The 24,891-nt window shown below is 42.0% G+C and overlaps 1 protein-coding gene across 10 annotated transcripts in view; it reads left to right on the forward strand.

Annotated features, from left to right (window-relative positions):
- Window positions 1-24,891, forward strand: part of ADAM23 (ADAM metallopeptidase domain 23) — a 181,748-nt gene that overhangs the window by 15,355 nt on the left and 141,502 nt on the right. For all 10 annotated transcript variants that reach the window (XR_012664448.1, XR_012664449.1, XR_012664450.1 and 7 more), the window contains exon 3: window positions 13,913-13,989. Coding sequence is in view for 7 of the 10 variants with exons in the window: in XM_075118099.1 (XP_074974200.1) it covers window positions 13,913-13,989 (77 nt within the window). In the remaining 3 variants the exon portion in view is untranslated. The remainder of the gene's footprint in view (window positions 1-13,912; window positions 13,990-24,891) is intronic.

Genomic DNA, 24,891 nt, shown 5'->3' on the forward strand with positions numbered 1-24,891 from the left:
GGGGTGTTTTGCCATAGTATATCGGGTACCCTTTCCTCCTCCGTGAATTGGGGTTCTGAAAATGCTCCCAAATCAAGTTATACTACATGGAAATAGTAACACTTGCCTAGTTGTCTGCATTTTTTTTAAAGTACCGTGGAGTAATATAAAGAGTAAGCAGGACATGTGCCTGGGTAAGATCAAAGTGTCTGCTTTCTTTGCTCTGTGGAGCCAACATTCATCAAAATGACAACGTGGTCTGCTAATAAGTGATTTTCCAACTTGTAACTGAAGCAGATAATTAGGGTTGTTCCTTCATTGACAGCCTGTATGTTGTACACATGCGTGCTTGATCTGGCTGTGACAGCAATATTGTGTACACTGTTTAGTTATGAAATGCATTAATTGTTAAGAATGGGGAAAGATTATATGTCAACTTAATACTTAAAGGACCCTTGTGAATATTAGCTCCATCTGGAGATACCAATTAGTATATAGTAAATTTAGAATACTAGTTGATGAACATACATACAAAGTCAGAGACCAGAGTGGAGGTGGTGCAAGAAATGGTATCGATTGCCCACAGCACATGGAGTTGATAAAAACTTACACCAGCACTATAAAGGAAACTAAGAAAAACTTTACTCCTTCTATAGTGGCCAACAAGTGCTGGTTGACAGAAGTTGGTCCAGTAAAAGATATTATCTTACCCACCTTGTCTCTCATATCCTGGTAACATGGCTACAACAACAAGAAAACAGCTATACATATAAGTTAATACTTAGCTGTTTGTGCTTATATTAGCATATGGTTTCAGTGCTAATTTATAAAATAAACCTGCTCTGTGTTTTTTGTTTTTTTTCTCCACTTTCTGTGGACATGTGTATCTAGGAAGGATCTCTTCATATGTTAACAGTATAAATCTCTTGAGTGTTGTGTGAATTAGCAGAGAAATAAATTGGTGCATTGACCTGATTTCTTGGTAGAGAGATGCTGATTCATTTTGCACTCAGTTGAGAAGTGTATTATGCTTGTGCTGGTGTCTTAATCCCACTCATTTGAGATGATTCCCCTGCTTGGGCCTACAAATTCCAGTTCAACCATAGATAATTTAATTAGAAGGTTTCAGTAGATTTCACTAGTGCACTAACATTGCTTTGAGGTCTTTTACCACTTACATTGTTTCTCAATAAATAGTGTGTTTGTTAATTATAAATTATTTTAACTGCCATTTAACAGATATTTTCAGATTATAATCAAGATACTTTTAAAGTAAGGGAGGATTTTATTCTGAAATGCCATTTGACCTGTGTAGTGTCAGATTAGAAAACATACTTATTGTAGTTGGATAAATAACACTTCTAAGGACAGGGTTTAATTCCCTTATGTCCTTCATAAAAGCACATTTTGGCAAGATGTTCAACAAATTAGCTTATTTGGTTGAAGTTTAATTTAATGAAGTTTTAAGTTTTATTTTGTAGTATACTATGCATTGGAATTATAAAGCACAGTGTAGAAATAATTAGCCAAAATTGATTTGAACATTTGCAGAGCACTGCTAAATTGTTTAAAATCTGCAACTTTTGTACTCTTGTTGAGGTGATATTTTTTTGAACCAAAAGCTTCAGTTTTTCCTGTGTCAAACTGGACACAATGTTTGATATCACTTAGTTTAGTGACTCTTGTGAAGGGCTTTTTAGTACCACTGTGCTTTTGATATTTTAGTGGCAGTTTCACATCCTGTTGATGAGTAGAAGAACAAAAGATCCTGTGCAGAGTTGTGAATTAGGAATATGTAACGTATTCTACATCAGAAGGCCAAATACCCCCGCCTTCATCTCCATCCATAGTCTGAGTAAATAAGCTGTGAGCAGAGATCTACAGCGCATCTGGAAGCGGCTTCTCAGTTTGTGTAGACAGATACTTGCAAACTCTGCTTGCTTAATAGGCACTCTGCTTAATAAGGCCTTGTCTACCCTACACAGTTTTGTTGGCAAAAGGCAGCTTTTGCTGACAAAACAGTAGAAGGTTACACACCACAAAGCTACTTTTGCTGGCAAAACTCTCCTGTTTTGCTGACACAATGAAACCATCGTGACGAGGCATAAAGCTTTTTGCGGCAAAGTTAAAGCAACAAAGCTCCAGTGTAGACATTGCTCTTCGTTATGTCACTATAACTGGCCTCCCCCAGTATCTCACAATGCCCGCTGTGACTGCTCTGCTCACCGTTTTGAACTCGGCAGTCCTGCATCCCTGCACAGGCATGTGCCCCTTTCCTTTCAAAGCTCTGGGAAGTTCTGACAGCTGAGCGTGTCGCTCCGTCAGCGAAGATCAAATCATTAACATGGAGTCCTGTTCTCTCGGACACTAGGAACACAGGGGCAGGTATGTGTGATAGTTTATGTGTGACTGGTGCGCTGTGCAGAGCTGGAGGGACGCAGGGGCTGATGCTGAGGGTGTTCCCCTCCCCTGTCTCAGGACTGGTTGCATCCAGTTGCTGTCTGAACTTAAAGAGACAGCATGCCAACATATTCAGTGTCCCCCAACACACATTCTCTCTCTCTCTCTCTCATACACACTCCCCCAATGCACACTCTGTCTCTCCCCCGCACACACGCATGCTCCCTGTCACACATTTCCCCTCTCCCCCCCTCCACTTCAGTTGAAAATAGGGTTGCCAACTACCTAATCGCACAAACCCAAACACCCTTGCCCCGCCCCTTCCCTGTACCAAGGCCACGCTCTTGCCCTGCCCCTTCTCTGAGGCCACACCGCCACCCACTCCATCTCCCCTCCCTCCATCACTTTCACCAGGCTGGGGCAGGGGGTTGGGGTGCAGGAGGGGATGCTGGCTCTGGGCTGGAGGGTGGGGTCGAGAGGGTTCGGAGTATGAGAGGGGGCTCCAGGCTGAGCCTGGGGTAGGAGAATGGGGTGCAGGAGGAGGTTGCGGTACGGGCTCTGGGAGGGAGTCTGGTTGTGGGAGGGGGCTCAGGGCTGTGGGAGGGGTTTGGGGTTTGGGAGGGGGTTCAGGGCTGCAGGAGGAGGGTTGGGGTGCGGGATCTGGGAGGGAGTTTGGCTGTGGGAGGGGGTGAGGGGTTGGCGCCCAGGAGCCAGAGGGACGTGCCAGTCGCTTCCGGGAACCATGTGGAGCCAGGGCAGGTAGGGAGCCTGCCTTAATCCTGCTGTGCCGCTGACTGGACTTTAAGTGGACTATTAAAACCTCCTGGGTTGGTTTCAGCAGCCACTGGGAGATTGATTCTGATTCTGGGAGGGCTGGAAACCCTAGCTGAAAAGTGGCTGGCGATCTAATAGGATGCCTATGGAACGATGGGATTGAGAAACCTGCATCATGTGATGCTGTACCTGTCCCATGAGGCATTGCAAATCCTTCCCAAAGCACCCTGGAGTCAGTTGCACAGTGGAATAGCTACCCACAGTGCACTGCTCTCCGTGTTGATGAAAGAGCTGCTAGTATGGATGCACTCTGCCAGCACACACAGCACAGTGTGACATGCAACAGTAGTTTAATTAAAGTCGTATAACGTTTGTTGACAAAACTCTGTAGTTTAAACCTGACCTAAAAGTAGCACTGTAGTCAGGGATGGCACGGGTGGCAGCTTGAGCTAGCCACCGAAGTACAAACCTGCCTGGATTCCCTGGGTGCATACCTGGGCAACTAGCCCAAGCTGGGTCCCATGCTTCCCCCAGCTACGCTTCTCAAGCTAACATGCTAAATATAGCAGAGCTAGTGTGTCTGTCAACCCAAGCTGGGATGCATGTTCCCAACTACAGTGTACACATACCCTAAGAGGTTGGGCTGGGGGGCGGAAAAGAGGACTCCTTTCCACCTTTAAATGGGGTGTGGAGCAAGTGGCTGCATGGCCACTCCACTGCTACATTCAATGAACTGTAGTAACAGATGTTGGGCATTACCCAGATAACTAAACACTATTTGCTAGAAGCTTTCCAACTTTCCAAACACTGAAAAATGATGGGCTCAGAGGGTCTTGCAATTTAAGGACAAATAAAGAGACATGGAGGTGAAGGGAAGAGCAATAACAATAGGCTATTTATATATCATTTGTTACAGATCAACTTGATTCAGTATAGTATGGCTGAAATAGCTGTTTAAGGGGAATTTAAATGGGGACAGCTCCAGGCCTGAAATGGTTATGCATTTCCCCAAGGATTTTCTCTGTAGTTTGTCCCTCCAATGCAGAACTGTGTCAGAGCAGTATTCGCGACATTCTGGGTCTGTGGAATTGGGAGAAAGGAGAATTGGCATTGTTCCTGTTGCAGGAGAGATGATCTTTTTACCTAAAAGTCATCTTGTTTAGGTTATTACAGGAATCCTATTGGCCTCAACTGAGATCAGGGCTACGTTTTGCTGTATGACACACGCACACGCAGCCACACACCCCCCCCCTTCCTCAAAGAGTGTACAATCTGAGCAGATAAGACAAAGGGCAGGAAAAAGAAAGTATTATTATCCCCATTTTACAGATAAGGAACTGAGGCACAGGGAGATTAATGGTAATAGTTTAATCTCATAACTATGATATTTTTCTTATGAATATATTAAAGAATATGTATTGCTGTTGATTTAAGGTGTGTGTGGCATCCACCAGTTATTTTTGCAGTGAATTTCACTGTTTAGTGATGAGTCTGAAATTATGACTGGTTCAAAAATTTTGAATCACCCAATTTCCAGTTATCTGAGTTATAGTATGGGATAATGTCTTTATTGTGAAATGACTTTCTTATTTGAATAATTCTTTAATTTTCTTAGCCCTTTACAATATTATACCTGTTTGTAGTTAGGGTACAGAAGGATGGAAGACAGATGGCAATAGAGAAAAGGAGTGGGGTGGAGTGTTTTGTAGGTGAACATCTTCACCAATATTCAGCGAGTCAGGATTAACCACCATAATGAGAACTCTGGTGAAATAAGAGTTCTTTAGGCTGTTGGAGCATTCTAAAAACTAATTAACACATAAAAATTAATGATCTATGAAGTGAAAAATATGATTGGAAGATGGCTGTTAAATATTTTTGGGTTAGTGAGAAATAAATTTATTTTGCAACAGCTTTCTAGATACTAAAGATATACAGGACATCCTATGACTATTACTGGTAGAGAAGGTACTTTCCGATATAGCACTCTTTTTGAGGTATCTTTTTAGTACTTGTAAAAATGCACTGTTTTGTTTTATTATTGTGGTAACCCAGGTGAATCACCTAATTGCAGTGAAGCTGTGTTACATCACAGCTTTAAATAAGTACCACTTCCTTTCTGAAGATAATAATTACCTTTTAAGGTTGCTGAAATTTTCCTAATTGTTAAGATTTGTGGCCAGTACTGTTGGAATATTATTTAATATTGTACATACACTGAAGTTGAATAGCTTTTCAAACAAAGGGATTAAGAGTTCCATAATCATTATTAAATATAGTGAATTATGGTTAAGAACAAAATAAAACCTATAGCTACAGTACTTTAGAAAAATCAGGCTTCACAAAAAATAAGAGACAAAAAGACAACTTTTCATAAGGCACCCCAAAGAAGGAAGATATGTTGGGGATTTGTCCAGTTCAATGAAGGATCAAGCAGAGAGCTTTTCAGAATGGCTGAAAACCTGTTAATATCATAAATCTACAAATGGCAGGGAGGAGAAGGGACAGAAAACCTTTTTTCTTTTAATCCATTGATTTAAAATAATGATAAAGAGGGTTTTTAAATGAGATACGCTAATAAATGTATAACTGAACTACTAAACAGGTATTGAACATGCTGTTGATAGTATGCCATATATGTATTTACATAAATTCTTTTTTAAAAATAAGTGTGGTTCTCTGAAAAGTGACTGCAAAAATTCTACTCCATATATGTTCTTATACCACCAACTTTGCCATGTTATTGGAGTGACTTCCAGCACTGATTTAAGCAATGCGACTAACATCTGTCACATGGTGTTTACTCTCTCATCATCTCCCGAAGGAGAGAAGCGCATGTCTTGGAGTATCTACTTTTGGTAGTGGGTTTTTGTTTGTTTGTTTGTTTTTTAAATTTACATGTTTCTATGTATTTACGTTAGAGATGACAAGGTCAAAGAAGTGCACTTTTCATGTGGAACAGAAGGTGGTCAGTTTGTGATAGTCTTTAGTTCCTAGGGGAATTTATTCCACAGCCTGGGACGAGGCCCGAAGAAAGTTCTATTCTGTACCAAAGGAGCTTTATCCTTATTGTAGAAAGTTCCATTGTGCCAGAGGAGGGTTGTTGTTGATTAGCCTTCAACCCATAATTTTAGGTAGTCTTTTAGATATCTTGGATCCAGACCATGGAGTGTTTTAAGGATAAAGACCAAGACCTTGACCTTGATTCAAAATCCTATGGAAGGCAATGTAGAGAGCAGAGGACAGGTTTAATGTGCTCACAGTAGTTTAGATAGCCTGTGTTGCGGAGGAGATGTGCTGCAATTTTCTGTGCTAGTTGGAGTTTTGTAAGCAAAGCTTCAAGCCCAGCTATTTCCATCATATTGTTGCAGTCTGACCAAGAGGTGACAAAGGTGTGAATAACTGAGGCCAGGTCATCGTCCACCAAGGTGGGATGGAGTCTCTTAACTAACTGGAGATGATAGAATGTGATATTTGTGGATCTGCTGTGTGAGAGCTTAGTGTCATCAAGGAATCCAAGAGTCCTCCTAAACTGTGCACTTCATTGACCAATTGTGTGGGCTTACCTTCAACCAAGGAGGTTGTATCATGGTTGCAAATGATCGAAAATACTTTCCACTGCCCCCCAGCATCAGTTCTTGCTTGGCTTCAGTTTCAAGCAGCTGTTCTTCATGGCATCATGGGGTTCCATTTATTATATCTCACTAAGATGCCCGGTGGGGTCTGCAAGCCTGACATCCATGAAAAAGGCTGAGTTCTTTCTGATGTATACTTCACCACTGTCATGAAGATTCTGCAAGCCAAATTTTGACTACTGTTTGACCCTTTGCTGTAATCACAGATTTTTATGCAGTCTGCCATCAGAGTGTGTTCAGAGTCCTATCTATTGACTCTAGTGTCAAAAATAAGTTTTCATTCCTGTTAGCCTGGCAAAGCCAACACAACTGTGGGTGAGAGAGTTGGATTCTTTTGCCTTGTTCAACATCAGAGCTGTTTGCTAAGTTCCAATCAGTTTACATCTGTGCAAATCCACTGAAGGCAACATAAACAAACCAGGGAAATACAATTTTGATGGAGCTACTAGAAGGTGAGTACATAACTGGTTGGAAAGCCTTTCCCTGAGAGTAGTTAAGTGGTTCACAGTCAAGCTGGACGGGCATGTTGAGTGGGGTCCTAAAGGGATCAGTTCTGGATCCAGTTCTGTTCAATATATTCATCAGTGGTTTAGATAATGACATAGAGAGTACACTTATAAAGTTTGCAAATGATACCAAGCTGGGAGGGGTTGCAAGTGCTTTGGAGGATAGGGTTAAAATTCAAAATGATCTGGACAAAGTGGAGAAATCATTTGAAGTAAATGGGATGAAATTCAATAAGGACAAATGTGAAGTACTCCACTTAGGAAGGAACAATCAGCTGCACACATACAAAACGGGAAATGACTGCCTAGGGGGTCATAGTGGACCACAAGCTAAATATGAGTCAACAGTATAACACTATTACCAAAAAAGAAAACATCATTCTGGGGCGTATTAGCAGGAGTGTTGTAAGCAAGGCACGAGAACTAATTCTTCCACTCTATTCCATGCTGATTAGGCTTCAACTGGAGTATTGTTCAATTCTGGGTGCCACATTTCAGGAATGATGTGGACAAATTGGAGAAGTTCCAGAGAAGAGCAACAAAAATGATTAAAGGTCTAGAAAACATGACCTTTGAGGGAAGATTGAAAAAACTGGGTTTGTTTAGTCTTGACGAGAGAAGACTAAGTGGGGACATAACAGTTTTCAAGTACATAAAAGGTTGTTACAAGGAGGAGGGGAAAAAATTGTTCTCCTTAATCTCAGAGGATAGGACAAGAAGCAATGAGCTTAAATTGCATCAGGTGAACACTAGAAGCGTATTTTAGAGCTGAATTATTTCCTTGGTTACACTAACTTCCACTGGTTTTAATGAGAGTTAAAATCAATGGGAGTTAAACTGAAGTCAATGGAGCTACTCACAGTGCACAAAGTTAAACATGTTCATAAGTCTTTGAAGCATCAAGGACCTTAGTTACTAAAGTTGGCAGAAATGAAACTGAATACACTCAGGGAGTAAATCTATGGAGCAAATTTTAGTCACTTTTCTTTGTAGAGTCACACTATAAGGTATTTCTCCAATATAGCCAGGAAAATATTCTCCAATTGAAAGTTTCCAGTCAAATTCTCAGCATGGAAGAACTATTTCCCGTATCAACTAAAAAATCCAGTTTGTCCATTTTAAATTTTAAAGATTATATAGCTCAAAAACAGTTTCAGTTTATAAACTAAAGCTAATTTTTAAAAAAGCCTAATTATCTCTCTTAGATACATGCATACACATCTTTTTTTCCATCTAAGCATAATGATTTTAGCACATACATAGCAGTAGTACAAATGTACAAAAAGCCAGGTATCCTTTACAGATGAATGGATATACTTCTGAATCATTAGATCTCTTAATTTTAAAAAATCCACTTTGATCAAGAGACGGACTTTTTACAATAGCAAACTCAGGAGATTTGCCAAAATAAGAAATGCAACATCTGCCTCTTATGTATTTGTCAAGGACTGTTACTAAAAATCTGAATTTCTAAAAGCAGCAAACTTACAGTGTTGAAATTCATATCTAACTGATACACAGTAGCAGATCTAAAGAAACTGTTAATATTGACCAGTTAAATAATGTGTATACTTATGCAAAAAATCTATTCTTTTAAAAATGCCTGGTACTATCAGATGAATAAACTTGGTTACTTAATATATTGGCCTATAAAGGAAGTAATACAGATTTTAAACTTTTATTAGCTTTTTAAAAATTAAAATTACAAAAATTCTATGAAATTCATGCAACTGAATTACAGTTAAATAATCCTAAAATACTATGATGGAGAGCACAGTAAATAAGTAAAAGAATGGCTAGGACAGAGGTGTGGCACGAACCAGCAAAAGTCAGGTTATCAGAGTTTACACTCTCAAAATGTCCTTAACTCATACTGTTTTTTTTCCCCCTCAGGACACTGAAAAAACTCATACTGCTTTTTTTCAGTGAGTTAACTGAATTTCATTGAAACCTTAATATTGTTTTTATATAATAATTATGGCTAAAAATCTGTGATTTTTATGAGACCTCTGTGACTTCTTGAAAATTCCAATAATTCAGCCTGGGGTAGTGGGAGCTCAGGCTTTGGATTCAGCCCTGGGCGGTGGGGGCTCAGGCTTAGACTTCAGTAAATCTGAGGTTTATAATAATTTATTTACTTATTTTAGTCTGTGAATTTAGGGCACATAGAGGGAGGAGAGAGAAGCTTGGAGATTCTGCTGCATACAAGAGACTACAACACTATTCCCAGAACCACTCCTGATGCAGTGAATCTCTATCATGATGATTAATGGTATTCTTTCCTGCCAGAGCAATGGGGGAGGACTCTTCTCTTCATATAATTTTATTTTGGTGGCAGCAAAAATGGAAAAGAGAATCTGACCCTTCCTTCTTGAGTTAGCTCCACTGCATTTGATTGGTAGCACTTTGCTGCAGGAAAGCTTAGTGTAATATTGCAGCTTTGCAGCTATAGAGTAGCCTTTGTCATCATAACAAGCACTTGTGCTGAGGAAGCAAACGGTTTCCTTTTATATCTGATCTGTTAAACTATATATAACTAGATGGAAACAACAAGAATATAAGTTTCACATACAAACACATGAAGTCACATATATCCCATATGTGTATCAAGTGTGTGCATGTACACAGACTGCACAAGCAATACATGTAATTTTTCTTATGTATAGAAAAGGAAAAGGAATACATAGAAAAGAAGATGTCTAAAGGGTGTGCATATAAACAAAGTGTTATACACATTCCAGGAATATCATTTCTTATTTTGACCTATGCTGTCTGACTTGTTTGTATAAGAGGAAATGAATTTCAAATCACACTTTAGCACTATAAAACACTGGAATGTCCCACAATATAGGGATTAATGCAATTCTTTAAAAGAGAACAATATCAATAGTGTGTAACATTCTTCAGAAATATTCCCTCTCCCATGAATGAGACACATTACATAAAATCATAATGGCTGAAACACAAAGTAATAAAACACTTTATGCTAACTTGTTATAAATAATATAAATCAGTTGCCAGGGTGAAATTCTATTTTAGTCTTCACTAATTAGGGTGACCTACTCACTGACTCGTTGCTGCCACATGTGAGTGATGAGATTAGAATAACACATAAAAGTAATATGTTTATTTCATCCCAGGGTTGTTCATTATGATGGCTCCATAGTTAAGATCGAGCTAGGATTTTGCTTTTGACAGGATCATAAAATCTCTCTGGAGCTGAAGCTGTCAATATCTGTATATAAATCTTGGTTAGGCTTTAACTATTTACCGTAACACAAGCAATAAAGAATAATTGTGCATTTGTGTACGCACGTGCATGTATATAATTATAGAGGCACCAATCACAAATCCATGGTTATGGTTGAGTTTTATTTTGGCTCTCTGGATTGTATGAAAAATACAGTATATCTTTCTCAACTCACAGCATTTATTCTTTGAGTGCAGAATGGCTTTTTTGAAAATGTACAAGTAAATTTATTAATGTTTGAGTTAAAATTCATTATAAACTAGGACTTAAGAAAAGTATTGTTAGTCTATTCTTTATCCTGAATGATGTTTAAGGTGGAATAACATAAGCTCATCAAACTTTCCACATAGTCAAAATTAATTTAAATCTTGTGCATAGCAGAATTAGAATACATACATTCTTCAAATGCAGCCTAAGTTATTAGTAATTGTATCTAAATGTTAGGACTTTCTGGGAGGGAGGGGGAGGAGCGGGGAAGCGCCGCAACTCCGCTCCTCCCCCTCCCTCCCAGAAAGTCCTAAGCGCTGCCAAACAGCTGTTTGGCAGGAGGGGGAGGAACGGGGATGCGGCATGCCCGGAAAGGAGGTGGAGTGGGGGTGGGAAGAGGCGGGCCTGGAGTGGAGCAGGGACAGGAAGAGGTGGGCCTGGAGCATCCTCTGGCAAAGTCAGCGCCTGTTCTGGGGGGAAGCTGCTGCTGCTGCTGCGCAAAGTGCTTCCTAGTGTCCTTGCCTGCAGTGGGCTGTACCTATGTGGGGTAAGCCAGGGGCACCTCCCAACCACAGTACAGTACTGTACAGTATATAATGCCTTTTGTCTGCCCCCCAAAAATTTCATTGGAACCTAATCCGCTGCATTTACATTAAATCTTATGGGAAAATTGGATTCGTTTAACACCGTTTCACTTAAAGTTATAGTTTTTCAGGAAACACAAATACAACGTTAAGTGAGGAGTTACTGTACTTACATTGGCTGTTGGCTAAAATTCTTGTCAATTTCACTGCTCCAGCAGTTTCCTGCTGTGAACCTTACACCTTGGCTGTGAACCTTGGCTCACAGCTCAGGCTGTCACCCTGGGGTTGGTGGGGGGCTCCAGCTAGAACCCAGCTGCCCCCTGGGCTCCCAGCCACTCGCTCCTAGTGGGCTGCTGCCTGGGCTTCCCTCTGTCCACTGGGAGCCCTGCTTCCTCCCAGCTCCCCACTCCCAGCTGGGCTGCTGCCTTTCACCCCATGGCAGATCGGGGGCTTCAGCTGTGAGCTCTGCATGGCTGTCAGTGCCCCACAATGCCCCATTTCAGTTGGTGCAAGCGCTCGTGGTGGGAACGTGCTCCACTGGTAGAAGAAGGGTAGTGTGGACACCAGCTGCCGATTGAATTACTGCAGTGGTTGTAGGTTGACCTTAATTAAGTTGACCTAATTTTGTAGTATAGACAAAGCCTAAAATATCAGTGCTTGAAAAGCTCCTCAAAGCATTGCTGTCTCAGCTCAACTGCACACAAAGGCAGCACTGTTGTGGGAAGTGGGGCAGAAACAGAGGGTCCTTGAAGTGCAAAGACATTCGGATTAAGGGTATCGGTTCTTTTATTGTTTTTAATGTTTTCTCTGTAATACTTTTACTATAAAAAATGTGCTGGCTTAGAAGAGGTGGTGTGGCGACTTAAAACTTCGGACAATATGCTGGTCGTAGCCTTCAGAGAGAAAGAAAAGTGTAGGCATGGGCCTGTCTGGCTTGCTGGGCATATCACACTGTAAATCCGGGAAGCTATGCAGCCTTAAAGCCTCTGGTCAGGAATGAGTGAGATGTGAGTCTCTGCCTGAGAAAAGTGACAGGTGGGAGATGGAAATCTTTAAGTGAGTGCTCTCGAGAAACCATGGAAGGTGAATACAGTTGCAGTTACCCTGAAACTGTGACAAGCTAAGCCCCACGCAGGGGCTCAGGGCTATGTCAGGAAGAGGCGCACCCCCCACCCCCGCTGACCCCAGAGCAGACCTGCCTCAGCTGGGGGAGAGGAGCCGCTCCCTCGGCCCAGCCCCAGAGTGTACCTGCTTTGGCCTGGGGGGAGAAGCTGCTCCCTCGGCCCAGCCCCAGCATGGACCTGCCTCAGCCAGGGGAGGAGCCCCTCCCGTGGCCCAGTCCCAGTGTGGAACTGCCTCGGCCAGGTGAGGAGTCCCTCCCTTGGCCCAGCCCAGCCCCGCCAGAGCTGCCGCAGCCGGGGAGAGCCGCCTCTCCCCCCAGCCCCAAGCTGCTGCGGCAAGAAAGGGCTGGAGGGAGTCCTCTCTCCCCACTGCAGCCCCGGGGCAGCCTGCACCCCAAATCCCTCATCCCTGGCCTCACCCTAGAACCCACCTCCCCTGCACCCAACCCTCTGCCCTAGCTCTGAGCTCTCTCCCACAGCTCCAAACCCCTCATCCCTGGCCCCACCCCAAAGCCCTCACCCCCTGTACCCCAACCCTTTGCCCCAGGCCTGAGCCCCCTCCCACTCCGAACCCCTCATCCCCAGACCCACCTCAGAGCCCGCACCCCCAGCCTGAGCCCTCATCCCCACACATCTCAACCCTCTGCCCCAGTCCTGAGCCCCCTCCCACACTCCGAACCCCTCGGCCCTGTCCCCACCTGTCACACATCACCTCCATGTTGGTGCACATAACAAAATTAATTCTACACATGGATGTAAAAAATTAGAGGAAACACTGGTGACAAGTATCTGTGATGATCTTTTATTAAACAAAATTTTGGATAGTCTGTTGTGACCCCAGTTTTCCAGCTCATGTATGAATATGCTGCAGATATTGTTAGTCTCGCTTAGAACAATATTGAGAATTGACTTGATAATTCAGATGAGAGAATTGAGGCCATTCTGTTTTTGGCAGCTAGCTCTAATTTAAAGTTAAAGCTGAAATTTAAAGCTCCAGATATGGGACGAGCTATTGAATGAATGTGTCAAGAACTGTTGATCTAGTAACCACTAGCATGGATACATTCACAAATGCAAAGCCTTGGATCTTAAAGGGAATTATTTTGAAGGAGTCCTGCATACTGTATAATATGAGCTTTGCCATGATTTTGTATTTACATGCTTGCATCACAATGACCTTAATTATAATTATTCATACTTTTTCAGAATAAGTGAGTTCTATGGGGTGATTACAACTAGAATACTGTGTATACACTGTAGTAGGTACTTGTTATGCCTTCACTATACAGATCCAAACAGTGGCATACAAAATATGCAGACATTTCTATGGGAATCCTAAATAAGTTATTTCGTACTGTACAATTTACTATAATAAAAAATACAAAACTCGGTGACTGATTTGACTTGTTTTAAACATACAGGAAAAGTAAAGATTCTTCTTTTTTCATGTCTGCAGGCTGTGCATCTGGCCCAGGCAAGTTTCCAGATTGAGGCCTTTGGCTCCAAATTCATCCTTGACCTCACATTGAATAAGTAAGTGCACGATTGTGGGTTTCTTTGTTTCCTGCTCTTTGTGGCTGTCTCTTTGGAAATAAATACAGCGATTTCTGAAGGAGAGAGCAGTAGGGTAGGGCAGGTGGAATTCTGTGAGCTTTGGGAAACTCCCACATCACCAAAATGCATTAATAGACTAAAACATTTATGAAAGTTGGAAAGCTTGCCGAAGCTAGGTATTATAAATATAGCTTTCTTTACGAAAGGATATGTTCCTATTTATCAGCGCTGGAATATATTTGCATGTAAAGAGGAAAAATAGAAATATAAATTTAGTTTGGGTTCTCAGGAACATAGGCACCGACTTCCTGTGTTCCTGGGAGGTGCTCGACTCCTGCTCTGCCCAGAACCCCGCCCCACTCCACCCCTTCCACGAAGTCCCCACTCTGCCTCTTCCTGCCACAGCTCTGTCCCAGGCCCTTTTGCCACTCCACCCCTTCCCCCTACCCTTGCAGCCCTCATTCTGCCCCAGGCCTTGCCACCACTCCACCCCTTCCCCTAAGCCCCCACCGTTGCCCTGCCTTTTCTTACCCCCCTCTGCCCCTCCCCCGCCTCTTCTCGCCCCTGCCCTGCCTCTTCCTGCTCCCTTTCCCCCTCTTCCTGCCCCTGCTCCTTGCCCTCCCCCACAGCACCTACTGCATGCTGCTGAACAGCTGATCTGTGGGAGGCACTGGGAGGGAGGAGGAGGAGGAGCTGAGCAGTGTGTCCGCTGGTGGGCAGGAGGTGTTGATCCACATGGCTGCTGGTGGATGCTGAGCACCCACTATTTTTTTTTCCATGGGTGCTCCAGGGCTGTAACACCCACAGAATTGGCACCTATGCTCAGGAACCAAAACATATTTGCTGAGGACCCCAAAACCTCTTGGATATGAATTATGAAAAGTATCTCAGTACATATACATTACAGTTGTTATCCTTTTCATTCTTAAGTGCTTTATATACAGTACAAGATTCAGTCCACCACTCAAAAGCAGTCATCTGTTGGGCAGAAGGTGGCAATCAGAAAGAAAACTGGCAAGCCATGTGCTGCATAACAGCAGTGGAAGAAATTTCCTATATCTTTGGTTGCCACTTTGATCTTCCTGTCCTAGATGCATGTTGTCAGGCTACATTTTCTTTAGGAATTACCCTTAAAATTGCAGTTCTTGATTATTACACAGGTGCCTGATTCATATCACTGTACTTTACTCTATTCATCTACAACACTAGCTAAACCTTAGATTTGGCTTTAGATTGTGAACAGGGACATTTCCTTCTGGTCTGTCTGGAATCCTGGATAGGCCAGATATAAATAGCAGTAACTGATAAACAGTTGCAGTTTTCAATTAAGGAATGTATATTCTGAGCCTTAACCAGGTTAATAGTGTTCCATATATCTTCATAAAGGGCCAACTTGAGACAAATGTACTTAAAGTAAGGGATGATACAGGACTTAAAATATAAGTAGCACTAACTAATATTAAATTATGTGGTTTACCAGGATTTTTGTAAGTTACTGAATTCAGTTGTTTAAGACTATTCTTCATTTAGATTAAGGTGCTTTTCATCTTGGTACATAAGTGGCCGAAAAATTATGACACATATGGAAAGAACCAGATTTATTTCCTGCACCGATACACTGTGTGCAGGAGAGAAATGATCAGGAGGAAGTTGTAATTGGCTCCGTGATTCTCAAGCTGCTTTGTCCCTATCTGTGCAATAGGGCTGCCCTAAGATCCCTAAGGGTATGTCTACACTGCACCTGGGAGTGTGCCGACCAGCCTAGTTAGACAGATGCATACTAGCTCTGCTGTAGCTTGTGCCATTAACAAATAACAGTGTGAATGTTGTGGTTTGGGCTAGCTGCCTGAGTACAAGGCTGCCAACCCCCAGGGTCCCCAGTTGGTGGCTAGACCATGCTGTCACCTATGCCGCAATGTTCTACACTGATATTTTTAGTGTGCTAGAAGGAGCAGAGCTAGTGTATGTCTTTTTAGCCTGGCTGGGAGGCATATTCCCATCTACAGTGTAGATGTACCGTAAGGGATCAGACACCAGCGGAGTATTGCTATGGGGGAGAAAGTGAAGCAGAGCTCCCCACTATGTTCTCTACTCAGCCCTGTTACTTTCCTTAATATTTATACTGAGGTTGGGGGGAAAGTTGGCTCTACTCCAACTGTGAATTCCCCTTTTCTGAGGGAATTCTCAGTTGGCCAGCTGTGGCTGGATTTTATCTGTTTTGCAAGGCTCAGGTGTTCCAAACGGGACGGAACTGGAATGAAATTCTAGCCCAAATGCCGCTATTTCTCTGCATTCCCCTATAAGTCAGGGCAATTCTCACAATAATGTTAATACTTTCTCAATGTGTTTGATGCATACATTAGCTAATATTTATGAAGTTTTGTATCATTAATAACAATATTTGAAAAATATGTAGACTTTCCAAAGGACCTAAATATTTTTAGTACGCATTAATTGAATAGTAACTAAATAGAATTATGAATGTATAATAAATATAGTAAATGATCTGTCTAATTAAAGTTTAATGAAGTATCAATTATTGACAGTAGTTTTAAAGCGCTACCAATTTTAGAGAAATTTTCATTTGTCTCACTATAGAGAACATGCAATCAAATGGTATGAATGACTATTACTGTTTCTGTCTCTTCATTGTACTTTGCTATGTCATTGTGCCCCAAATTTGTATCAGAAAAGTTTTGTATTGTGTCAAAAGATCGTAGAGATATTTTTTGAGTTTGGATTCTGAATAGGAATTTTAAAACTGCTTACTGCACTTTAAATATGATTTAAAAATTCCACCCAGGTGCCATGTATAGCAGGACAATGACCTGTTGCCAACAGTGGTTGTCTTCAACTTGCCTTCCACATGCTGAATGCATTAGCTGCTATTTTAGTTAAATACTGTTACAAACAGAGAGATACACAGTGTTCTACCTCATCTCTATTTAAGGGAGGACATGTGGTTCAGTGTATAGGGTGCTAGATTTCAGAGTAACAGCCGTGTTAGTCTGTATTTGCAAAAAGAAAAGGAGTACTTGTGGCACCTTAGAGACTAACCAATTTATTTGAGCATAAGCTTTCGTGAGCTACAGCTCACTTCATCGGATGCATACTGTGGAAAGTATAGAAGACGTTTTATACACGCAAACCATGAAAAAATGGGTGATTATCACTACAAAAGGTTTTCTCCCCCCCACCCCACTCTCCTGCTGGTAATAGCTTATGTAAAGTGATCACTCTCCTTACAATGTGTATGATAATCAAGGTGGGCCATTTCCAGCACAAATCCAGGGTTTAACAAGAGAGTCTGAGGAATGGGGTGGGGTAGGAAAAAACAAGGGGAAATAGGTTACCTTGCATAATGACTTAGCCACTCCCAGTCTCTATTCAAGCCTAAGTTAATTGTATCCAATTTGCAAATGAATTCCAATTCAGCAGTCTCTTGCTGGAGTCTGGATTGGAAGTTTTTCTGTTGTAATATCGCAACTTTCTTGTCTGTAATCGTGTGACCAGAGAGATTGAAGTGTTCTCCGACTGGTTTATGAATGTTATAATTCTTGACATCTGATTTGTGTCCATTTATTCTTTTACGTAGAGACTGTCCAGTTTGACCAATGTACATGGCAGAGGGGCATTGCTGGCACATGATGGCATATATCACATTGGTGGATGTGCAGGTGAACGAGCCTCTGATAGTGTGGCTGATGATATTAGGTCCTGTGATAGTGTCCCCTGAATAGATATGTGGGCACAGTTGGCAACGGGCTTTGTTGCAAGGATAGGTTCCTGGGTTAGTGGTTCTGTTGTGTGGTATGTGGTTGCTGGTGAGTATTTGCTTCAGGTTGGGGGGCTGTCTGTAGGCAAGGACTGGCCTGTCTCCCAAGATTTGTGAGAGTGTTGGGTCATCCTTCAGGATAGGTTGTAGAGCCTTGATAATGCGTTGGAGGGGTTTTAGTTGGGGGCTGAAGGTGACTGCTAGTGGCGTTCTGTTATTTTCTTTGTTAGGTCTGTCCTGTAGTAGGTGACTTCTGGGAACTCTTCTGGCTCTATCAATCTGTTTCTTCACTTCTGCAGGTGGGTATTGTAGTTGTAAGAATGCTTGATAGAGATCTTGTAGGTGTTTGTCTCTGTCTGAGGGGTTGGAGCAAATGCGGTTGTATTGCAGAGCTTGGCTGTAGACGATGGATTGTGTGGTGTGGTCAGGGTGAAAGCTGGAGGCATGTAGGTAGGAATAGCGGTCAGTAGGTTTCCGGTATAGGGTGGTGTTTATGTGACCATCATTTATTAGCACTGTAGTGTCCAGGAAGTTGATCTCTTGTGTGGACTGGACCAGGCTGAGGTTGATGGTGGGATGGAAATTGTTGAAATCATGGTGGAATTCCTCAAGGGCTTCTTTTCCATGGGTCCAGATGATGAAGATGTCATCAATATAGCGCAAGTAGAGCAGGGGCATTAGGGGACGAGAGCTGAGGAAGCGTTGTTCTAAGTCAGCCATAAAAATGTTGGCATACTGTGGGGCCATGCGGGTACCCATAGCAGTGCCGCTGATTTGAAGGTATACATTGTCCCCAAATGTGAAATAGTTATGGGTAAGGACAAAGTCAAAAAGTTCAGCCACCAGGTTAGCCGTGACATTATCGGGGATAGTGTTCTTGACGGCTTGTAGTCCATCTTTGTGTGGAATGTTGGTGTAGAGGGCTTCTACATCCATAGTGGCCAGGATGGTGTTATCAGGAAGATCACTGATGGATTGTAGTTTCCTCAGGAAGTCAGTGGTGTCTCGAAGGTAGATGGGAGTGCTGGTAGCGTAGGGCCTGAGGAGGGAGTCTACATAGCCAGACAATCCTGCTGTCAGGGTGCCAATGCCTGAGATGATGGGGCGCCCAGGATTTCCAGGTTTATGGATCTTGGGTAGTAGATCGAATATCCCAGGTCGGGGTTCCAGGGGTGTGTCTGTGCGGATTTGATCTTGTGCTTTTTTCAGGGTGATTGAGCAAATGCTGTAGTCTCTTTTGGTAGCTCTCAGTGGGATCAGAGGGTAATGGCTTGTAGAAAGTGGTGTGGGAGAGCTGCCAAGCAGCCTCTTATTCATATTCCGACCTATTCATGATGACAACAGCACCTCCTTTGTCAGCCTTTTTGATTATGATGTCAGAGTTGTTTCTGAGGCTGTGGATGGCATTGTGTTCTGCACGGCTGAGGTTGTGGGGCAAGTGATGCTGCTTTTCCACAATTTCAGCTCGTGCACATCGGCGGAAGCACTCTATATAGAAATCCAGTCTGCTGTCTCGACCTTCAGGAGGAGTCCACCTAGAATCCTTCTTTTTGTAGTGTTGGTAGGGAGGTCTCTGTGGATTAGTATGTTGTTCAGAGGTGTGTTGGAAATATTCCTTGAGTTGGAGACGTCGAAAATAGGATTCTAGGTCACCACAGAACTGTATCATGTTCGTGGGGGTGCAGGGGCAGAAGGAGAGGCCCCGAGATAGGACAGCTGCTTCTGCTGGGCTAAGAGTATAGTTGGATAGGTTAACAATATTGCTAGGTGGGTTGAGGGAACCATTGCTGTGGCCCCTTGTGGCATGTAGTGGTTTAGAAAGTTTAGTGTCCCTTTTCTTTTGTAGAGAAGCAAAGCGTGTGTTGTAAATGGCTAGAGTAATTGTTGAAAGATCTGGTTGTATCCTACCTTTGCCATTGACTGACTGTATATTTGCATTAAACTGAGACACTTATATATTTCTTCATCCAGAAGTAGGTCTCAAGTTGTTCTTGTATCCAGAAGGGACAGCAAATTAGACCCATTTTAGCTCCAACCTCCATATGTCCAGGTCTCTCTGTGCCTTAGTTTTCCTATCTGTAAAACGGGGATAATAATGCTCACCACCATTGTGAAGGTGGTTTTTTTTTAATATCTAGGTAAAATGTACTGTATAAATGCGTATTATTTTTATTTATTTATTTAGGCTTTCTGTGATCGTGTTGTAAACAGTCTTGTCTCATCTGTATTAGCAACCAAGCCTTTTAACCCCTGCTGAATTGGGGGCCATGGCAGTAGCAGGTCACTTTCCTGGTATACAAGGGATCACATTGTTTGAGTTATATGTGAAAATGACAATATAGGAGCCTATTTACAGTTGATGTTTTGTTTCATTGGTAGGTAAGACTAGAGGTGTAAAGCAGCTTTCATTAGAGATGCAGTTTTTGTCTCATTCTGTTCACTGCTCACACTATCTCTAACATATCTCCCCAAATTGTCAATATGTTGACATAAACATGCCACTGTATATACTTCTAAAACAGTAAGACTCCTATAGTGCCAGTGTTTGCCACTGTGTGTACTGATACAGAAGGTGATATCTGAAGAAAAAGAATAGTGGTATAAAAAAACCCTATTAAATCTGTGATGTGCAAAATTTTGTAAGCACTGCATAAAAAATGCATATGCAGCTTGTGCTGTCCGTGAGTATTTCAGCACATTTTAAAACAAAAATGAATCAGCAGAAATTAGTATTTTTCAGTGTTAAAGAAGTATTGCTCTCTTCCTGATGTCCAGTTGAGGTCTTACTTTGGTCACTTTGTCAGCAATATTGAAAGTTTCTTGAGGGGTAAAGATGCAAGTATATCAAATATTGGGTTTACAGAGCAACAAGCTGTGGCTTTTTAAAATTTGCTAGGTCACTATATTCCCATATCTATTTCTTATTGCTACTCAGCTCTTCTGCATGAGCTATTTTGTTTTTAAAGGGGAACAGGAAGGCTTTTTATCTGCCCACAGCTGAATTTAGAGTTAAGTGTTTTTCCCGCAACTAAAGCATTACATGGAATTACATTTGTTAACATACTTTTCAACCTTTACACCTTCACCTTTAAAATGTGAAACAATGGCTGAAAAGCATATGAGGACGTCAGGAGGTAGGGTCAGGGGCAGGCGGGAATAAGGACCAGAAGAGAGGAAAGAAAGCCTGGAGACATCTAGAGCCTTATGGGAGTTGATTAAGTACTGCAGTGTTTCAGCCACAGGAAGAGATCCCAGTGCATTATGGAAGACAGAGTCTGGGCAGGGGAGAAAGGAAGATAGTTGGAGGAAGGACAGTGGACTACAACTCACATGAGGCACTGCAGTTGCTCAGGTGGCTTGATAGTTTGATTTTTTTGTCCTGAATTGGGATAAAAGCTAGTGTCAAAATATCAATATTTCTTGCAGGCCAGAAATTCCAGTTTTAGATTAGCTCCATGTATCAACTTGCCTTTGTATCCAGAATACAAGTAAATGATCTGGGACTAGATCATCAGCTGGTGTAAATCAATGATATCAGTAGCAAGCTCCCTTTCTTTTGACTGTGCACTAGAAACTAGTAATATATTGGCTTCCTGACTGCACTGGAGCAATATTGATTTATATCAGCTAAGGCTTTGTACCCTAATTTGGTATAATAAAAAGTAACTAGCAACCAAGATAAAATAAACTAGTTAACAACAAAATTTAGACTAACTAGCAACCAAAACCAAATAAACGAGTAACTGGAGTATCATGGGTATATAAATAACGCTATCTGTATTGCCACATTAGCAATTCTATCTCCACATCTAACTCTCTATACACACACTGCTGCATGCTACAGAAGTTTGTTTTAAGCTGACGTGGGTGGGCAGAGGAGGAGGTAAAATGCTTTTTTGTTATGATTTACAGTGAATTCATTTTTGTATTAAGTGAGAACAGAGAAAGCAAATTCTCAGTTGGGAGGAAAGAGTCTTTGTTAAAATAAGTGTCTGTCAGCATTGGGTAATATAGTAGAATTTAATCTCAATTTAGTCATAATTTAATAAATAATTTAGAGCACTTGTAAAAATAACACCGAGTATTGTTTGAATAAATCTTAATGAGGGTGAAGCATAATATGAGGAAAGCATTGGCCAAGAAGTTGCTTCTTCTCTAAAGTGCGTAGAACTCTGTCACCAACCAAATGAGAATAGCGGTAAGAAGTGTTAATATTAACGCAAGGCCAAATAAACCATATGGACAAATCTCTCTTCAAGCTGGATATTGATGGATGAGAGTGTGGCAGACCTAAGATCCAAGAGTTGTTGACACAATCACAGCAAGTAATAGATACTATTTTATTATCAAGAAAAAAATTGATTCCAGGATATGGAAAAATTCTTACAGTTCAGCAGAGAGAAATACTTTAATCCCATCAAGGAAAGGAATTCCAGAAATATTAGATTTCCTTCAGATGAGTATATTCTTGGGGCTAAACCATAATGGTCCAATTAATAGCAATAAGCCTTGCGATGGAGTCTGTCAGATCTTGTCTTTCTTCACTGGGGATATCCTTAGAACTGAGCCTGAGCACCGGAAGAATCATTAGCAGTGTACTAGGGTCTGTCAGATGACTTTGTCTCATATTCCTATCAGAAGGTTCCTGAAGGCTGTAAAGATATTCCGTGTACAAAAACTCATTCTAGTTTATAAGCCTTCACTGTACCACTATTTGAACCTATGGACTTGCCTACTTTTCTTTATATTAAAAATATCCTTTTTAATAGTAGCAAAGTCCAAAAGCTTACCAAATAGGGAGCTCAGTCATTGGATCTATAGATTGAAATGTGCTTTATAAGTGATGTAAATTCCACAAGAACATGCCGTAGTCTGAACATCCTTGGAATTCATACTTAAAGTAAATTCAGCTTTCCATGAGTCCAAGAAGAGAGAAATCTTGTCATTTTTTCATCCTACTCTAGTGCACAAGGAGACTGATGATGGATGACAGAAGGACTGTTAAATCAGTTTGAAGGAAACAAAGCACATCAGACAATTAGTAATCTTTTCCATTCAAGATGTAGAGGCAATTAAAGTTTCAGACTTGACCAGAGCATAATTGCTTCTCTGAATTGCACAAGAACAGTGGCAAGCCCCTTTCTAAAGGAATTAAAAATCAGTTCACTGTGATAGGGCAGCTCCTGTTAATGAGATCTGTAAAACCATCTATATGCTTTCCACAGCATCATCTAGTCTTCACACCTTTACGAGGCACATAAGTTGGACCTGACTTCATTTTCATATGCAGCATTTAAGAGAAGAGTCCTACATAGTTGTTGAAGGTTGACAAGAAAATAAAGAAAAAGAGATAGTGTTCCTTATTATTATTCTGCTTGTTTATTTATACATGTCCATGTTAAAAGGATTGATAAAAGATTTAGGCTAAAATTGTGCAAAAATGGTGATAACTTTTTTCACAAAATTTCACCTGAAAATGATGGTGATTTTATTTTGCTTAATCTATGCCCCTCAAAATTTGCTTTTTTGTGAAATTCAACAAAATGACTAATTTAAAATGTAAAACATGAAAATTTCACTTTTTCATAAAACGGATCCATAATTTCCCCCTTTGGCAATGGCTGTTTCTTGGAATAGAGCCATTTTTGAATCATACATTTGCAAAATGTGACCTTTTTGCAGAATGGGTTCAATTTTATGCTCACAATGAAATATAAAAACTTATTTCAAGAAGTCTTCCTTTCTTGGAGAATATTTTGCGCATGTATACTTTAGATGTGAAGGGAACATTTGCTGCTTCTTCAAGGAGTGTCCCTTTGGGTGTTCCACTTTAGGTGTCTTGGCGCCCAGCGCTTATAATCGGAGATTTGTAGTAGCAGTGCCCGGGTTGGCCGTCCACGTGCGGTAGCTGTCTCACGCTGCTCTGGGTAGCTACTTAGCATGTGCAGCCAACCATCCCTCAGTTCCTTCTCTATTGCCTTTGGCTTGAGTCAGAGCAACAGTAGCGCCCCCGTCTATTTCGTAAATTGCTTATATTCCTACTTTTATTTATCCCCTTTGTTTCTGTCCTTATTTACCCACTAACCCCCCCCTCCCCAAACTCCCCACTTTATTTTGTTAGTTTCCCCCGCTACTGATGGGATTCTGCAATGGCGACTGAACTACGACCATTTTCTGTAGACCTGAACCTCCACAGGCATGCCTGGTTCCCCCAGCTTTAAACGTTGCCAGACCTGCAGGCTATCAGTTCCTGTATCGGATGGTCACACTCAGTGCATCTGCTGTCTCGGGGAAACCCATGGACCACAGAAATGTCCACACTGCAAGAAATTATCTGCCAGGACACTGAAAGCCAGGGATCTCCAACTACAATGATTAATGATGGAGAAATCCCTCAGGCCAGCCTCCAACCCAGAGTCCAGGACTCCTCCTGGCCAACAGTTTCCAGCAACAGCGTCAGACAAGGGGTTTACCCAAACAATGTCTAAGAACCCTGCACCTAAGAAGGTGACCAAACATTGGTCACACTTATTGCCACAGAGAGATCCCCATAAAAAGAAGTGGTCTCCTGGCAAAAAATGTGCCCCGGTACCGATGGCACCGAGAATCTCGGACCGAGAGGCACTGGGAATGTCCGATACAGAGATATTTTGAGGAGCCAAGACACTGATGCGGCCAAGCTCTCACTCAGGTGCATGAGCTAAAGCTAAGCTTCCTAGCTCAGCACTGAGAGTGCCGAAGAAAGCCTCAGCACCGGATAGTGTAGTGGCGCCACCTGCTGCATATACACAGCCTAACAAGACCTCAGCACCGTCAGAGCATACTATGCTGTCATCCATGGCACCGAGCTTCCTGATTCTGCAACCCTTCACCAGACAGGAGGACCTGGCAATCTCCTCCACCCTGGGAACCCCTCTGTTTGGCACCGACGGCACCCCAGTCAGGCAAGGACTGAGCCAAATATTGGATCTGCACCCTCGCTATCCAGTGATGAGGACGAAGAGGATGACTCGAGCCTTTACACCCCTCGTCATCTCTCTCTGAAACCGGGACCCTCTCACCAACAACTACCTATGCAAGGGAAAAGCTGGGAAGCAAAACCATGG

The sequence above is a fragment of the Caretta caretta genome, chromosome 11 (assembly GCF_965140235.1).
Source record: "Caretta caretta isolate rCarCar2 chromosome 11, rCarCar1.hap1, whole genome shotgun sequence".
NCBI lineage: Eukaryota > Metazoa > Chordata > Testudines > Cheloniidae > Caretta > Caretta caretta.